General features: G+C 43.0%; 1 protein-coding gene across 1 annotated transcript in view; it reads left to right on the top strand.

The window, feature by feature from the left end:
• Positions 1-5: 5 nt before the first annotated feature.
• BMPER (BMP binding endothelial regulator) overlaps positions 6-19,686 on the top strand; it is a 169,748-nt gene continuing 150,067 nt past the window's right edge. Inside the window, exons 1-2 of the mRNA XM_083706332.1 lie at positions 6-382; positions 1,610-1,695. Of these exons, the coding sequence (XP_083562458.1) occupies positions 244-382; positions 1,610-1,695 (225 nt within the window). The 5' untranslated portion in view covers positions 6-243. The remainder of the gene's footprint in view (positions 383-1,609; positions 1,696-19,686) is intronic.

The raw sequence follows: 19,686 nt of genomic DNA on the forward strand, positions 1-19,686 counted from the left end.
CCCGGCGCCTCTCCCCCACCCACCCCGTCCGCCCACCCATATCCCGCTCAGGAGGGGCCGGTGGGCTGGCGAGCGCCTCACAGCAGCAGCACCAGAGAGGGAGAGAAGTCCGCCTCCCGCCGCCGCCTCTTCATCCCCAGCAGCAACTTCCCTGCCCGGCTCCCCGCCGCCGCCGCCGCCGCCGCCTCCTTCTCTCCCTGCTTTGCAGCCGCCGCCGCCGCTCCTCCTCTCCTCCCGGGGACGATGCTCTGGCTCCTCAGCGGCAGCTCGCGAGCCGTGTCCCCGCGGCGCCTCCGCTCCCCCGGGCTCCCCTTCGCCGCCTGGCTCCTGCTGCACCACCTGGGGGCAGCGCCCATGGCCGGGGCTTCCTCCTTCCCCACAGGTACGGGAGGGAGGGAGCGGCACGCGCTCAGGCTGCCCGCCCGTGCAGAAAGTTGCGCGCTGGGGCGGTATGCGCGCATGATGGAGGCAGGTTTTTTTTTTCGGGTCGTCAGAATGGGCCGAAAGCGGGTCTGGGGCGGGCCAGGTTCTTCTGCACGCGCGCACCCCGCGAGCATCGCGCAGGTGAGGATCCTTCGACAGCCGAGCAGCCCGGCTGCCGAGCGTCAGATCTGGATCTGGTGCAAACCTAAAGCAAGCAACAAGGCTGTTGGCTTCGGAGATCCGTTGCTTGCTTGCAGAGCTGGAGGAGGAACGGAGCGTACAGACAGGCTGATGGCCGTAGGGTGCAGTTGCGTGGCGTGAGGAAGGCTGCGTCTTCTCGCTTAGGATGATCAGCATCAACACGCGGATAAAGCATTCCGCACTGGCGAGTCCTTGAGAGCCTTTGGTCAGCAGAGGTGGAGATGTTGAAAAGGAGAGGTGACCTCTTAAGTTGCATGCCTTTCAGGCAGGTGAAGGACCTCAGCTGCTCTCCTCTCCACCCCTTGCTTCATGGAGGGCACACTTTACTGACACCTGGTGCGGCCAGAGAGATGTGGAGTCCATTTCTAGCCATTGTGAGAAGTGTTAGCTTTCCAGAGATGCCCCGCTATGATATTGTGTTTGAGGCTGTGTGAGGATGTGTGTGTCTCCAGGGAGGTTTTGCTCACTGGACTCATTTTGCAGCAAATTGATGCTGATTATAGTCTTGGTCTTTAGGTTTCAAAGACACCCGTGGGTTGAGTTTATGTGATCTGATCCACATAAGTAAATGAGAAATTCCCACCTAGAGACATCAGGTCCTTATCAAAGTTGCCTAAATTTCATTTTTAAAAGTAACACTCCCAAAGAGTTTCAAAGGATCAAAAACATTCTTGTCTGTTGAGACCTAGGAACAACTTACACAATTAATTTACCCCCATACTACTTATACTTTGGACAGTTTGTGGATTTTAAAAAATGTACAAATGCTTAACAAAATAGTAATAATTCCAAATACTTGCATTTTTACAATCAAAGGAAAACCCACATTTTCCTATTCATTTCAGTGGGCTTTTCTTCCACATAAGTTACATCATGTGTGTGTAGGACTACAGATTTTTTGATGCAGTGCTGTGCATAGTTAATTCAGGCTGAACGTGAGCAAAGTGGGAGGAGAAAGTATTAATTTTTTAAATATCTATTGCAGGTTCTGTTGCAAAATGTGAAAATGAAGGAGAAGTACTACAGATTCCCTTTATCACAGACAATCCTTGCATAACCTGCATTTGCCTGGTAAGTGTGAATTCCACTGATAAGATCAAACAATAATGTCTCGTGTAATCAAATTTCCTTATCTTTTCCCTTTGTGCCGCCAGAGATTAATTTCCAGTCCATAATCTTGGAATCATATCCTTGACTTTTGCTTAGACACAAATCTTTCAGCTGACTTTGCCCATGACATTGTCAGGCTACCTGAACGCTCTTGTTTACAGGATGTATTTGTGATTGAAGCTTTTCCCCTCTAATGTCCATTGTGCTGAGCCACTGTTAAGTGGTTTTTGTGCTTGTAGAGTTTGTGCTTATGGATGAGAAGGAATTGATGTTTAACTGAGCCTTTGCTTATTTTCTGCCCAAGTTCTAAAAACTGGCTTCAGAGATGCAATGAAAAATATAACAGGTCAGTAACTGCGACAAAATCCAGGTAGTTTAGAAGTCCAAGTCTGCTTTCGAAATACACTGTGTTATACATTCAGGCTCTGCATTCTTGGCTAGACATATTGTAATAAAAAGACAATGCCAGCACACATGATACTTCTATCAAAAAACTGCACTCCGAGGATGACACTGGCTGTTGTTTGTTCAGGAAGTTCAGATTCCCTGGTAGTTAACAATGACCCTGGTTTGTATTCTGCAGCAAAGGAAATACCCCCTTATTCTTGCAAGGGATCTCAGTTTCACAGCAGAAATGCTTTGTAAGCCAGAATGTCAGAGCCACATAAAAATAATCACTGTCAGTTGGAAAACAAACAAATTTGAGCAGATATTTTTAAAAGGATCCCCCCCCCCCCAAAAGTCATATGGGAACTAGAGTAGGAATAACTGCATTTATCTAAGTGAGGGAGGAGCAGGACCTTACAGAATGTTTTTTTGGTCATAAAACAAGGGTTTTCCATCTGTCAGATCAGAAAAAGAGACAGGTGGTATAGGTCACTGTTGCTCCAAAAACCCCAAACCACTCTTTTATTTATATTATGAAGGTGCCCAGTTCTGCAGTTTGTCTCGTTAAGTGAAGGCAGGTGTGCCTGGCCATTATTTAGAGAGCCATCAAAACTTTGAATCAGTGTTCGTGATAGTAACTTTAGAGGAGGAAGAGAAACTGGCAGAAAAAATGGGATGGTGGGGAGCAAAATGAAATATAATGAGTTGTCTGTGGTTTTCCTTTTCCCAAAGATGTCTGCAGCCAGCTGCTTTTCATGTGATTTGCAGTTGAATATATCACATATAGCTTGTGTTGTTCATATCTTATCATGTTTAATGTCCTTATTAGTGCTTCAGTTTGGATTTTTTAAACATAAAATGAAGATAAGTTACAATGTTAAACAGGTGCTGCTGCTAACCTTTGTACCGTGTCCTCCATATTTCTTGCAAAAATCCCAGAATAGCTCTTCTCCTATATTCCTGCTGCATTATAAGAATGTTAGTTCCCTTTCAGTATACGTATGTAAAGGTTAACCTACTAACAGATACCCTCCCTCCCACACCCAACTGAATATTATGTTACTTATTTTATATTTGTCCATGTTTTTCAGTTTGGAGACTGTCATTTGCATTACTATCTTCCTTAAATTTTAAGGGCTCCTGTTCTTACTTTTGAGCTTTGGCTTATAGACTGAACTTTGGGTGCCTGCCTGCCCCTAGGTCTGTTTTAGATCATTATCTTGATCCATCCAGAGTCTAGCCCAGTATAAGATGGAGCCATATTGGGCTCTGCTGCATAGCATTCCTGAACAAATGACACCCTCATTTTTCACAGTACTCAATAGGCAGAGGGAAGAAGGCAGCAAAGTTTCAATGCCCTGCTGGAGCATTACTGCAAGGACTAAGGTTCTCAGCATTCTGGAACCTGCTGTGAGCAAGTGCAATTATGTTTGAAGCTTCCTTGTGTCTTCGCCCTCCTCTCTCACTAGTTGAAAATCTCCTAAATTCACTTTGTGGATTAATATAGGCTTGCGTGTGCATCCATCACTAACTCCTTGCATAACCTAATAAAACTTGAACACAACACAGCTGCCTGTATGTATCACATATACTTTTTTTGAAAAAGGAAAGCAGACCATCATTCAAACAGGTGCATGCACAGTTTTCAGAGGGGTACCTTGTTGCAGGAAGAACAAGGCACTTTGTGGCACTTAGGAGTCCACAAAATGCTTTAAGGTGTCATAAATAGGATGTCATAAACACTGCTATTTTTGTGGGGGAACGCAAATATGTGAGTTCTGATAACTATTTTGTGTATGAAATGCGATATCAGAGCATTGCTTTGTCTCTCTACATTGAATGCTCTGACTGACTTGTCATTTCATAAGCAAAATAGGTATTAGGTCTGACACAATGATCCCATTTCCAGTTGTGATCTTCCAGCCAAAAACTCAGCAGCTCTTCTTCATGCTACAAGAGGTCTACATACCAAATTTGGCTCAGCTCCATGAACTTGTTTTGGGGTTATTGTGGCCATACTTCATGCAAATTAAGTTAATGCTTTTTCATTGAAAAAGAAAACAATCCCAAATTTAGCAGATTTCAAGCTAATTTATCATCTTCAGAATTGCCTTATCATTCCACAAAGAAGTTACATTCCATGTGCATGGAACTGCACAACATCTCCCACTAAAGAGGTACATCAGATTGTAATGAGTTGCACTTAGGTGACTGAGCATTTTCACACTTGCCTTTGCACTATTTTTGTTAGTACTTGGTCCTTGTTAGTGCAGAAGAGAAGCTGCAGAGGCATTTTCTAATGTGACCCTGCCAATGTAGGTTTTGATATTTTCATTACAAAGAGGTTTAAACAAGAGCTGCTTTGGTCCCATTTGTGAAAACACCTAATGCTAATTCTGTAGTTTATAAGATGGTTGCCACTTGTAGTATTGTACGATTTTAAAAAGTAACTTGGATTGTCTAGACTGGTATGTGTAAAAAATGGTTGTGTGAATTTTCTCTGTGCGTTACCTGCTGGCGAGCTGGAAGTGTAACTTTCATATCCGTCTGTTCGTACAATCATTTCTGTATGTACTTTTGTAAGGGCTGTGATTTGTACTTGAATAATACCTTCCACTCAAGCCCTTCAGACTGTACAAACATTGACGAATGGAGCCTCACACGAACTCTGCGTCAAACAAGGAGCCTTACGTACAGAGAGATGTGATTTGCTTAAATGCGTTCCAAGAAGGAAAGCAGGGAAAGGAGCCACAGACCAGTAGTCTTCAGCCTTTACAGACACAGAACCCGCTTTCAACACAAACATGCATTTAGGGAACCTTTTTAAAAACCATATATCTGTATGGCAGGAGTGCTGCTGTTATGACCCACCTTATACTGAGTCATGACCCAATAATGGGTTGTGAGCCACAACTCAATAGTTGATTCTAAGCCACCAGTTAAAGATACAGTATACCACTCAGCTTTGCTATTGTTTTAAACACTGGCTGGAAACATTTTAAATTCAGCAAACCTATGCAAACATACAACTGAATTATATATACTTGCTTTTAATTTTTACTCATTTTATCTATGTTTTATTGATAATTGATTTATATTATTTTGTACATCTCTTAGAAATTTATTTTTTATTGATGATGTGGTTAATAAATGTTTATAAATAAATAGACTGTTATCTTCCCAAACCATTTATTCCGGTCTAAGGTATACAGTGGTACCTTGGGTTACATATGCTTCAGGTTACAGACTCTGTTAGCCCAGAAATAGTGCTTCAGGTTAAGAATTTTGCTTCAGGATGAGAACAGAAATTGAGGCGTGGCGGCAGCGGGAGGCCCCATTAGCTAAAGTGGTGCTTCAGGTTAAGAACAGTTTCAGGTTATGTACGGACCTCCGGAACGAATTAAGTACTTAACCTGAGGTACCACTGTATATAACTTTACCGGGGCTATTTGGAAGCAAAAGTCTGGAGTGTAACGATGGCATCTCTTAATTCTTCATTTTTTATTCACATATATTCTTATTTGCCTTCCAGAGCTCTGTATTCTATGTCCATCAGTATTTAGCCACGTTTGTCTTCACACTGTACTTGCACATGGGTGAATTAAAGTACAACTATTGAAGGACATTGCCCTCTGCAGGCATTCAGTGTTCATTCTTTTCTATGCATGGAAGGGGCAGGGTGGAGCTGTGAAAGTGCCCCTTCTCCAGATGCCCAACATCCATCTGTACAGCAGAGTGTTTGCATCCAGGGACCTGTGCAGACAGCCAGAACTTGCATGATCGACACAGATCACGTGAATTTTGACTATGCATGCAGGCTGTGTGCAAATATTCTACTTTACTCGTTAATATCAGGCACATGGTTCACAGCAGGCCTGTTCTGAGCCAGCAGTATGCAAAATCACCTACTTTTTCCAGATATGTAACCCTTTATTTATATTTCAGTGGATGATGAGCCACATACTACTTTTACCTGTGGCTTCTGCACTTCCACTTTGAAATAAGTTTTGGTCATCCAATGACCATGCTTTGGCAACATTATGACATGCAAAGCCTGTCTGGCTTTCTTCCAAAATATTGCAATCATGGTAGTATTGTGATGCAGTTTGTCCCATTGTCGAGGGACGATGATAATCTTAAATAGCCTGATTTTCAGGTCCCAACGTTTCAGTCCTGAAAGAGGCAAGGAAACAGTAGAACCATCCCAGTTCTTGATGTTCCTTCTGTTTTGCTGGGAATGTGATATAAAACTTAAGCCTTCTTTCCTTGCTGTGCCACTACTGAGCTCTGCCCATATATTAAAAACATAAGAGAAGCCTCATTAGATCAGCCTAATGGCCCATCTAATCCATCATGCTGTACTTACAGTGGTCAACCACAGTGGCGTAGCGTAGGTTGTCAGCACCCGGGCGAGGCAAGTAATTTGTGCCCCCTAACCCGTGGATTTGCGCCCTAACCCGTGGATTTGCGCCTCCTAACCCTAACCCCAGATGTTGCGCCCGGTGCAGCCGGCCCCCCCTGCACCCCCCACGCTACGCCACTGATCAACCAGATGGCTATGGGGAATTTGCAATCAGGATCTACATGCAACAGCACTCCCCACAATTGTGATTCCCAGCAACTGCCATTTGTTCCCACACCCAGAAAGAATACTCAAGACAACCTTTAAAAAAAATAAATATTAAAATTTTCCAATCAAACCAAATTATATATTCCAAATTATATAAATTATCCAATAATCAAATCCCAATATGATGCCTAATTATAAATTATTATTATTATTTAGCTGACTTCCCATGCTTTGAGATCGGAGAGAATCCTAATCCTCAAGGCAACTTATTAAGTGATTAAAAAACTATTAAAATGTAACAAATTAGCTCATTTGATCAGTGTGGGCAGGGGGAATTAAAGAGGGAAGCATCCCTCACTTCTGGGCATGTAAGCTGGCACATTATTTGCCCCACAGCCAAGGATTGGGAGAAGGTCTCCCCCTTGCTAAGTGAGTCTTAGGTTAGTGAAACCCAAATTGTGCACCTGCACCCCATCGTCCAGCATACATCGTGATGCACAGACCAGGCCCCAAGGGAATCTCCCAAGCTTCCAATTATGGGTGATGACTCAAAAGTACCGTTGTCCCCATTATGCCTTGGGGTGGTAGTGAATTAAGGCCTTATCTTTCCTTACGTGCCTTCGAAAGTGGTGGGAGAGCATAGCCATTATGGTTAGTAGCCATTGACAGGCCTCTCCTCCATAAATTTCTCTAATCCTCTTTTAAAGTTGGTGGCTGTCACTGTATCTTGTGGGGGCAAATTCCACACTAGGTGCTGTATGAAGTACATTTTTTGTCTTGAATCTTGGAACATTCATCTTCACCAGTGGCGTAGCGTGGGGGGTGCAGGGGGGGCTGGCCGCACCGGGCGCAACTTCTGGGGGTTAGGGTTAGGGGGCACAAATCCACGGGTTTTGGGGGCGCAAATCCACGGGTTAGGGGGAGCAAATTACTTGCCTTGCCCCGGGTGCTGACAACCCACGCTACGCCACTGATCTTCACTGGGTGGCCCCAAGTTGTAGCATCATGAGATGTGGAGAATGGAGATCTAAAGAAGTGAGGGTTTTGAAAACAACACAACTCATCTTCCATCCACAGATGAAAAGTTCCAGAACGGCATCGCATAGCCTACAAGTTTCAGTTGTTGTGATTGAAATGCAGGATTAAGGTTTCTAAGACTTCACAGGTGCCTTAATGGAAGGCCGCATAACTAAGGGCATTTCTTCATTTTAGGCTGTGAAACGTAAGGATTCAGATGAGTCAGGACGGGTTTGCATTTATTACTTTATGATTTTAACATCAACTAATGACTTTTGATTTGTGACTGGTATATTACTTGCGTGTTGAGTCCCACAAAAAATTCACACATCACACATCAATTTTTGTTTAAGGTTTTTGGCATAATTTTTGGCCACAACTTTATTCAAAATACAAAAAATGTGAGTGGTTGCTTAGGCATTGGTTATGACTATCTGTCCTTGCCCTCAGGGACAGAGCTGGCCTTCCGGACACCAACGGAAGCCAGCATGGGAAACAAGTATTGGGTGAGAAAATGAAGCTGGGCATCAGTCCCTCACTTCTCACCCTCATGTTCCTGTGGGGCTTGCCCGGCCCAAGTCCGATGCCAGGGACAAGGACGAAAAGAAGGCAAGCCCCTGGATTCCTTTAACGGAATTCCCTTTCCGCATCATTTGGAGGGATAGGCACTTACCCCTCCAAGCACCAATTTAACCAATGCCTAACTGCCAACCTTACAAGTTGTGAGGATTTGCTATGCAGTAGGCAAAAACCAAATGGCACCAGCCAATCAGCCAAATGGCAAAATTCCTACCAGGCCCCCGCTCCAAGGCGGACGACCCCATGACAGGCATAGCAAGGTCAAGCGATCAAGAAAAAACCACCCTAATAAAAGGGAGGGAGGGCGGGTGATCCGGTGCAAAACGGCCAAGAGGACGTCCAACGTCTGGCCCCTGTATTTAAAGACTCTGACCCCTCCTCCAAATTGGCAACAATCAAAACTCCCCAGCAACCCAATTTTAACCACTTAAAGGCTCGGGTTCCTCACCAAATCTGCCCAGTAACGGCAGGGTGGCTTGTTCCCCCAACCGCAACACGTGCTGTCTGTTAGGGAGAACACGCTTTGTAACCTTTTTAATGTCTAAAGATAGGACTTTCATATTATCTCAGAAACAATGTTATTCATAGAGTCGGTTCCTGCATTCACATGCCAGTCATCAAGTACAAAAGTGATGGGCCTGCACGTCTAAACCAGGCCATAGACTCGGGAATTTGAAGGAAACTCTCATTTTGCCATGGCATTATGTAGGGACCTGTTTTATATGAAAATTTTGCAATGCAGTCATACCTCACGTTACGTTTGCTTCATGTTACATTTTTTCAGGTTGCGTCCCGCGGCGACCCGGAAGTACCAGAAAGGGTTCCTTCCGGGTTTCGCCACTTGCGCATGCGCAGTAGCGCTAAATTATGCTTTGCGCATGCGCAGTAGCGCTAAATCACACTTTGCACACCTGCGCAGATACAGCGCTTCAGGTTGCGGGCTTTTCAAGTTGTGAACGGGCCTCCAGAATGGATCCTGATCGCAACTAGAGGTACCACTGTATAGAAAAGGGATAAAGCAACAGGAATATTTTATGGTAAATCTTGGTATAAGCGCAATAGAAGACCATATTTAGCTTGGTTCTTCTATGTCTGAAAATAGTTCACATGGGATATTGTAGCATTTCTTTGTAAAAGTATGTCGTGCTTCAATGTTATCTCAAAGAAGGCATAAAATTGCCCCAGCATAGCAGAAAGAGCTGAAATGAGGTCTGTGCATAATTACAGGATTTAAAATGTTTGAGTGCTCCCCACAAGATCAACCTAGCCTGAATTAAAAATTTTGAGTTTTTAAACGTTGGGAGATGATTATGGTCATGAGGGTTGCAGCTTGGGTGGTGTTGGTGGAACAAACCATATAATTTCATCCCATGTGTCATTGTCTGCATAAGACTGGAGCATCTTACCAGATGGCAGCTGGGATCCAAGAATAACCATCCCATAAGCTGTTTCTGGATTTTCAGTTTTTAAAACAAAACCAAAAGGAAAGATTAAGCACACTACTGCAGCTGGATGGGTGGCAGGAAATGCTTGACAGTCTCTTCCATCACACCGATTTGTACTGGCACAAAAGAGGTGTGTGATGTTGCATAATGAACAATATGACCCAATCTATTGGAACATTTTAAGGCATGTTCAAACATACCTCAATTAGGACTACTCCCCATGGAGCTTGGCATTGGGGGATTCATAAAAACAAACCGATTGACCGGGGCTTGCACCAGGGGACCCTCTGCACAGTGTCACTAATTCCTCCCTCCAATGTGGCACGCTTTTTTCTCTTGCTGCCACCATGCCATCCATCTGTAGACTAGGGCATTGCATTTTAGGTAAGTTGAAATGGCGACTGGTCACTTTGGATCGGAGCCAAGCTTGTTTTCCATTCAAAAGTGACACCACCGCCCACCCACGGCTAAAATGTAACCTGGAGGCCCAGAAAGGCTGATAATAAGGTAGCACAGCCCTGTCAAGTTGGTGAGGAGACATTTTGTGCCTGACCTGGGGGAGGGGGAGAGAAAGAAATGAGAAAGACGCAAGCAGTGCACCTGATCCACAAGCTGCTTTTGATGGTTCATTAAATGCAAGAACAGAGACATGTCTTTTGTCTACAAGAAATCCTTGACTTTCTTCTATTAGACTCCTGACACCTTGGCCTGTTGAGGTGGTAAAACATCGTCTGACTTGTGCCATTGAAGACTGCAGCTTCGGTGCGCTGTTGCTAGGAATCAATAAACAAATGAATCCCTCCATACAGAAAATTTGATGTCAAGGAGAAAAGCTCTAACTGGAGCACAGGGAGGGAGGTTTTAAATGGAAGTGTGTTTAGTCATTTGATCCCCTACCTGGAGTCTGATGTGATACAGCTCACACAGGGATTTATTATCTCAGTGAGGACTAGGCCTTAGTTAACTTTCAAAAGCAGATGATCTGACATTGATCTCTTGCTATATCTTGGAGATGGTAGCCGTAAGTCTTTACAAGCCAATCATTGCAAGAGCTGATTTCTCATTTCTTAATTATCCTGCTAAAACAGCTCTACGCCGAATCAAGTCTTCTAGGAATGTAGATAGGTTTTAAATTCTGTTTTGTATATGTGTGTGTGTTGTTGTGTAGTACGTTTGAAAACTATGAGTGAAGTAACAGTTGATAAAAGCCAGAGTAATGACCTTGACAAATGACATCCATACCAATCCCCCCACCCAGCCAAACCTAAAGCCTGCCAAGTGTACCTGAGCAGCAGTAATTGTAGTTCTCAACCTTTTATCACCTAAATGTGGAACAGAAGGAAACCAATGTGAGCCAGAAAGTGTAATCTGGCGTTGGAAACATGAGAAAAGTTGGGAGACAGGCACTCAGGAAACGAGAAATCGGAGCTTTGCTTGGCATGAGTTTTATTCAGCATGAAACATCATTCTGTAGTTTAAATTTCCATTTCTATATCCAAATGTGCCAGGTAGAATCTGACCTTGCAGTTATAAAAATTATGTGAAGCTCAGTGTTATAAGAATTGGGTTCTACCTTGCTTGAGAGAACGAAGAGGTGTAGTGAAGGAAACCTAAAATTCTTCACATCTAATATCAATAAATGAGTAAATAAACAAATAAACAGATATTGCTGACCAACACCCATGCTCACCTGTCTTGAATTCTCTACATACCTGTTACAAGCCTTTTGCACAACAACCCGTTTGCAAGTGATGCTCCGTCTGGTCTAAAAGCAACTGTTTGGCATATGTCTCTGGTGAAAACAGCAATAGCTTAGTACATCAGGATCCAATTTTGGTTGTATCAAGGTATAATATGGCCCAGATGAAATGTTGTGGAATAGTGCATATTAAAAGAAAACCATCAAACAGTACTTTCAAACCTGTTTTATTCAATATAATATCATGAGTTGATGTACATTGTCCAAAAGAGCCTACCTGAATTTAATCTTCCCTCACTTTAAATGCCTTTATTGCTGTAAAGTACAATCAATTTTCTTCTCCTCCCCCCTCTTGCACAGTGGTTAACGGTAACCTTTTATGGCATCATGCTGAAAAAGGTTTTGATCAGAATTTGGTAAGTGCATCCCAGAGTAGAAATGGGACCATATGCTGTTCCTTTTAAATGTTTTCACAGATGCATCAAATGTACATGAGACAGAAATCATGTTTAGAGTAGTGAGGTGCCTGAAGCATGTTTTTGTATTGTCATATTGACCAATGCTAAATTCGTATGTGTGAATTAATGATTAAAAGGATGCATAAACAAATAAATCAAGAATGTAAAAGTTCTCCAACTGCTCTACTTGTTATTTTTGTTCTATAACGGACCCAGTGGCTGCAGGGCAAGAAGAACTGATGAAGAAATTACCGGAATGCTGGTGGTTCTCTGGTTGAAAGCAAAATAAACAAAGTTCAGTTCCTTTCCTCAGGTGCATAACTGCAGTCATAAATTCAAACAACAATTTATTGTATATAGCCAAAGGCCTTCACAATGAACAACACAGGGCAAAAAGTAAGATATTCAATTAGAATCACACAACATAAATTTAAAATTACACAGCATAAAAATTTGAAATTACAATGTATTAACATAACTGGAGCACAGCTGCTGAGGTGCCAGAGCAAATTTGGCTACCAGATGTGTAATTTGTAGGTATTTATCAGCTAAGAGTTCAGCTATCCATTCCTGGGGGATTGCTCTGAGAACAAATCAACTAATAGTGCATGATATCCTCAACCTGGTTACATCCATAAATGCATTCCAAAGTATGTCCCTTCTAAGGATGCTGAGGGCATCTGTTGAAACCTAAGTTCAACAAAGACCCTATGTAATTGTGGAAAGGCCAGTGTCTCAAGGTAATGGGGCCTTGAGTGGTTGTCCTTGGTTTGAGGGTATAAATAGAGTAATGGGCAGTAATAATGGAAGTTCTGCATTGGTTGGTGTCATGGTCAAAGATCCACTTTCTAAGATCACACAAACTAAGGGAAAAATATTTATCCTTTTGGAGATTGTAAGCCTTAAGCTTGTCTTGACACTTTTGTGCCCAACCTTTTTAGTTGCTCCAACCAGCAGAGCTTGGTGATGATATGATCCTCAAAGGCATTTAGTCTACGCCAGTATCTTAAAGTAGGCTAGATTAATTCTGGCTGTTATCAAAAGGAGCCCCAACTCGGCTCTAAGGTGAGCCAACAGAGTTCTAGGAGAAAGCCCCAATATCTGCCTTGTAAATTTAACTCTCATGTGAAGATCAGAGTACATATGGATTTCTGGAGTGAAATAATTTTGAGAAATGGTCCTTGTAACATAAATGATTTTGTAACTAACAGAAATGACACAGAAATACAGAAATAATAACAGTCATTATATAGGTAAAATGGTAGGGTAAAGGACCAAGGGAGCCGGTATTTTCTACAGACAGCTTTCCGGGTCATGTGGCAAGCATGACTAAACCGCTTCTGGTGCAACAGAACATCGTGACAGAAGCCAGAGCACACAGAAACGCCATTTACCTTACCACCACAGTGGTATCTATTTATCTGCTTGCACTGGTGTGCTTTTGAATTGCTAGGTTGGCAGAAGCTGGGACAGAGCAATAGAAGCTCACCCTGTTGCGGGGATTCGAACCACCAACCTTCCGATTGGCAAGCCCAAGAGGCTCAGTGGTTTAGACCACAGCGCCACCTGCATCCTGTATCATTCATTCATACATTTGTTCGCTTGCTTGCTACCCATCTGACTGGGTTACTCCAGCCACTCAGGGCTGTATTTCACAGGCTGGGAACAATCTATTTTTCAAATGCGTTTCACATTTAATTGATCATAATGAGAACCAATACAGTGTTTGGAAGTCTGCATTGATTACGGATTTTGACGTCACTCTGCCGAAAGAGAACCAATACTGTAGTAGTGTTAGCACATCAGTGCTGCACTTACAAGAGCAACCTGGAAAGTGCCAAAGGCTTTGCTTTGGCATAATTAAGAGCTCCAGAAATCTCAATACAAAAGCACATAGTTAAAATGAATAAATAATAAAAATTTGTAAAGGGCACTCCACCAAATACCATAAACTAAATGGGGAAAGTGTAATTTAGGTTGAAAATGTCTCTGGAATGTTTCTGCTTTATATGCAAAATGGGTCTGGGTCTGTGCTAAAGAAAGAAATGGATTTTCCCCCTTTATTGCCAATAAGAGCAGTGTTGTTAAAGAGAAGGTTCAATATCAAAATTCAGTTTTAAAAGCATACTGTTACCTGTGCATATTCCTTTATAAGCTTTCAAGTTTCTTCTATTGAGTTGCTAATAGACTTTTTAAAAATTACGATCTTGTAATTCAGTTGCAGGATATCTGGTATTCTGCCGATGTTGCTATATAAAAATAGTCATTTTTCTTTAAAAAGGTGACCCTCTTATTTTTAGTTTCCCATAATGTTTTAATATTCAATTCTGGAGGTGGATATGTGAAGGAATTCATGTTTAAACTTAAAAAGGCACCATAAAAATAAAAATAGCTTGTATGAAATGTTTGCATTTCAAGACTATAGAAACTGCCACTGTTCTGGTGTTTTTATTTTAATGTAATTAAAATAGCAGTGCTGTCCTTCAGCTTTGGATGTTTCCCATTCTTCTTAGCAAGTACTGTTTGTAGGCTTAACCCAAATAATGGTTGCTGTTTATTTTTGTTTTTAAAGAATTATTATTATTATTATTTAAAAGGAGGGGTAGAGCAGAGAGGAGCATTGCTGGATCTGATCCCAGGCCAATCTAGTTGACAATTTGGTTATCAACCTCACATCCCACTTTAACATTTTTTTCCTTTTATTCATGTGAATCCAATTCCTGACCCCACGATGTACCAGTGGTACCCCCAACGATTCAACCTCTTCCCTGAGAAGCTACCTGGAGGGTCTTCCATCATTCAGAAGTTCAAGGCAGAGGAATTCTGCCGCCAGATGGACAGAGCCTCTTTGAAATAAGAGACAAAAGTACCTGCTATTTTGGGTCCAAACAATTGATTTCTTGTATTTGTAGATACGTCTTCATATAACCACGTCACATCAATGGCATAGGTACCTTCCTGCTGAACACCTCTTCACCCCTCTTTAATTCCGAATAGTGTGAAATGTAATTTCACATACACATGAAATAAACTTTTTTTATATATTTAGGAATTTGAAAGTTGTTATTTGAATGTCACTAACCATTTTAAAGGACATTTTCAGGGACGCGGGTGGTGCTGTGGGTTAAACCACAGAGCCTAGGACTTGTTGATCAGAAGGTCGGCGGTTCAAATCCCTGCAACGGGGTGAGCTCCCGTTGCTCGGTCCCTGCTCCTGCCCACCTAGCAGTTCGAAAGCATGTCAAAAGTGCAAGTAGATAAATAGGTACCGCTCCGGCAGGAAGGTAAACGGCGTTTCCATGCGCTGCTCTAGTTTGCCAGAATTGGCTTAGTCTTGCTGGCCACATGACCCGGAAGCTGTACGCCGGCTCCCTCGGCCAATAAAGTGAGATGAGTGCCGCAACCCCAGAGTCGGCCACGACTGGACCTAATGGTCAGGGGTCCCTTTACCTTTTCCTTTTAACCATTTTTAAAGACTTGGATTTTCTTGTGATGGACAGGATCCACAAACTCTACCATACAGTTGAACACTCCTAGTGAAGCTGTTTTGTACTGAATCGCATTATTGGCCCATCTCGCCCAGCATAGTCTACCATGAGTGGAAGTGGTTCCCTGGGGTCTCAGAAAGTGGTGTTCCACACAGGGGCACACCTAGGAGCTGCCCAGGTTGGCCCCCAGCAAGGGAGCAAGCCCAGGGGGGCACCAAAATTGTGCCTGGTTTGGAGGGGCAGAGCGCCCGGGGGTGGGGGGCTTTGGTGGTGCTGATACAGCTCCTTGACAAGGGCTCAAGGGAGCCTAGGTAAAGGTAAAGGGACCCCTGACCATTAGGTTCAGTCGTGGCCGACTCTGGGGTTGCGGCGCTCATCTCGCTTTATTGGCTGAGGGAGCTGGTGTACAGCCTCCGGGTCATGTGGCCAGCATGACTAAGCCGCTTCTGGTGAACCAGAGCAGCAGACGGAAACGCCGTTTACCTTCCCGCCGGAGTGGTACCTATTTATCTACTTGCACTTTGATGTGCTTTCGAACTGCTAGGTTGGCAGGAGCAGGAACTGAGCAACGGGAGCTTACCCCGTCATGGGGATTTGAACTGGCGACCTTCTGATCGGCAAGTCCTAGGCTCTGTGGTTTAACCCACAGCGCCACCTGTGTCCCTAGGTACACTTCTAGTACCACAGTAATAACAGAGGTTTCAGGGATTAAACCTTGGACTTTTTGCTTGTAAGACATGTGCTCTACCCATAAGCTACAGCCCCACCCCATCAGTCAGCCATCAGTGCTTGCCTCTCAGTGGATGTCATCTTCTGTTCCCATGGTAGCGCTTGGACCCAACGAGTCTTGGGTCACCTTACCTTTTATTGTTCAGCTTGGGAAACTTTCCTGGAATGCTGTTCTTGACTGCAGACTGCAGGAAGAATTGGACTATGGCAGATACAATCACCATAAACTCTCCCAGTGTCACGGTGTTTAGGTTATAGGGTTTAAGGTTAATGTCACAAAATTACAAACACTTAAATACACCTGGCAATCACACTCCGTATATGTGCAGTTGTCTTCTCACTCGTAAAACTTCCCAAAGAGTTCCTGCTTTTATACATTCCATTTCAGCGCAGACCTGGAATTGTGCACTTCTCTTCAAATGAATGTGGCATTTCAAACAGAGAAAACATCTGTAGCTGGCTTTCCTCCTGAGTGGATTTTTTCAGCCATGCATAATCCCGTTTCCTGGCATTTGAGGACGATTAGTTGGATTAACAAGATGCTATCTGCTGTCACTAGCTATGGAAAGTAACCTCCTTGCAAAGATCGTAATGGCACTTGATATATCACACAGCTTTTATAGCCATCACGAGGTGTAACTGCAAGAGCCAGATCCAAAGCAGGTTGTGTTTCAAGTCCCACAAGGCCCCTTCTTGACTTGTAAGGATTGCTGGTGGTCGAGGCCAACCATTCAGATGACTTTGACAGTGTCCCACTGGTGACCAGAAGTCACTTTGTCAAAATGACAGATGAGCTGTGCATGTAGCTTTTTCACTCTGCCACTTCGTGTGTGATGTCAGCTCTGCTCACTTGTCAAAAGTAGGTATTTTTGTTATATCCAGCAGAGCCGGTGGGGGAGGAAAAGGGAGCAAAGAAAGCACAATCTGGTTGAATAGCTCCTAGTCAACTATTATTGAGGATAATAAACTCTGTTCTTTCCCCTAATCTGTTTTATGTGCTGGAGTGCAGAAGTAGGAATAGGAGCTGTTTTTTTGGAAAGTCATTCTGGCCCTGCTGGGTTAAGATGTTTCAAACGCTTATTATTATCTTCTCGGACATAATGCAATACATTTATTCCAATAAGTAAACCATTATGGGGAACAAAACTGTTTATGTGACTTACTACTCAGTAGCAATGAATGTGGCCTATGAGCTGATGGAAGCAACCTTGTATGTTCTGGTTCTAGCACATTGCTACAAAAATAACTCTTCAAAAGGTTTTTATATGATAATAATTATAACCATAGGAATTGGGTAATGGTCAAACTGGAGCTCACGGTATGAGCAACTAGGACCTGAAGGAACCACCATCCTGATTTCTTGATGAGGGCACTGGAGTTAAAGGCTGAGGAAGCCAAGGTTGCCCCCATTACATTTTGGTACCCGAGACAGAGCAGCAGATCTCTGCTTCCCAAAGTCAAGATGCTGGTCAAATTATTGTATCACCTGAGCCAGAACACCCCACAAGTGACTCTGGCTTCATACACACCAACCCGTATGTAGGACAAAAATGTAAGGCTCCCCCCCAATCCAGAACCATTCATGTTCGTCCTTAGCATGTTGTATTCCATCTAGATTGATTCTAGATCCTGCTGTCCACAAGGGAGGGTGTGGTTACATGATAGATGTTTGAAAACCCTGCCCTTAATTACTCCTTTTCCTCCCTGCACATTCCCCAGGTGAATGCAGAAGGAAGTGGTGCTTGCAATTTTGGCATATGCACACCCACAATGTTACTGGGTAGGTGTGGAAACAGCCTCTGTTGCTGGGACTGCCTGCATCTGTTGTCAAATGGACACGCTGCAATGGATTTTATTTTCAGAATGAAGTCAGTTTCTCAAGAGGCAGTAGCAATTGCAGCTGTATTTTACTCTTGGTGGGGTAACTGGACTAATTAAAGGCACTCGTATTTGACATAAACCATCAGCATGACTTGAAGCCGCCAGCTGAGAGCATTGGTATGCATAGGAACTTTTGCACAGGCAGTGCCCCTCGGTATTGGCGCTACTCTGTAATCCACAGCTACATAATGAAAGCAAACTGATTCCCTAATACAGTGGTACCTCTGGATGCGAAAGGGATCTGTTCCAGAGCCCCTTTCCCTTAAGACGGCCCTGAATAGGACTAGGTCTGCAGTGTAGTTGTGAGAGGACCAACAGAGGTCTCTTGAAAAAATTGCTGGAGAGTGGGAAATAAGTACCGTCTGAAAATCCCAAAAGTAAGACAAATAAAATTCGACCATGTATTAAGGAGTCTTCTGGTTGCCTTTTCTGAAGGCTGTAGAGAAGATTTATGTTTAAATATGTTAATAATGTTAGAGGGTTATCGTGTTTATCGTAATTGCCACCAACATTCAGTGGTCTTCATTAGTGAAGAAAGGGTGTGATGCCACTTATTTGAATGGAAGTGCAATATAGAAGTGATAGATTTGACCCAGTGGCTTTAGGAAATTAGGTCAGCCTTAAAGCTGTAGTATATTGCCTAAAAAGGTAGCTTTTTGGCAGACCTGCGTGGATCTTGTTTTGTTTTTTCTCCAGGAAAACTGACATACCACTTTTACAACTTTGTTTACACAGGTCTGCCTAAGCTGTTTTCTCTCCTTTGTAATATTTGCTAATACGTAGCACAGGCAAGATCACAGAAAGAAAATAAAGCCAGGGTCAGCTCTTATTCTAGCTGCAAGTACTTTAAGGCAGCAGTGTCTGGAGGCCTCCTTGTTTAGATAATTTTGTAATAGAAAACAGATTGCAGCTACTTTCTTTGGGCTACTATTTTTATTTTGCTGTTGCTTTTCAAGCTCTTTGGGCAGAGGTTCACAATTTTATGCAAAGGCAACAAAGAACCTCCTTGACGTGTTTTTCCTTGTGTTTAAATCTGCGGTATAATTTATAACTCACTAAAACGTTTCAGTATTTCAAGGTCAGAACAGGGAGGAAAAAAGTACTGAAGAAAATAATGCCCTGGACCCAAAAAAGACACTGTAACACATACCTGCCCTTCACATTTTAAAACTGTGGATAACACACACACATACACATACTGATGGAAAGAAAAGCATTCCCTGTTGCTTCCTCTGTCATCTGTCATATTTTTAAGAATAGAGTATCATGAGAACACTGGAGTTTGGTGATGTATTAGGGTCATATATCTCTAGAAGATCATTTCTTTAAAGGATATGAGCGGTAGAAGACATGATTCTGGCCAGACAGATCAGCAGGGGATTTTTCTTTCTTTCTTCCTCCTTCTTTAATCTGACTCTGTTTTTGTGTTATACAGAAGTGAATTTCTTCATGGGATATGACTTGTTGCAAAATAAGCTGGGAGGCCCAGTGGGCTTTGTAAACCCTTTTGAAACTGAAAGGCTTCAAGGGCCGCTTTGTTCAGAGTTTTTAGTACAGGCTCTGGCCACAAGGAAGCCCAACAAGGTAATATTTGTCATGGCCCAAATCTCCAGTGTAAAAACCGTCTAAGCAGACCTTTGATATGTAGGAGAGATGGAGAAAGAGAGAGAGAGAAGAAAATCACAAGGCAGCTGCAGTG

Source organism: Podarcis gaigeae, assembly GCF_964106915.1.
Source record: "Podarcis gaigeae genome assembly, chromosome: 12".
NCBI lineage: Eukaryota > Metazoa > Chordata > Lepidosauria > Squamata > Lacertidae > Podarcis > Podarcis gaigeae.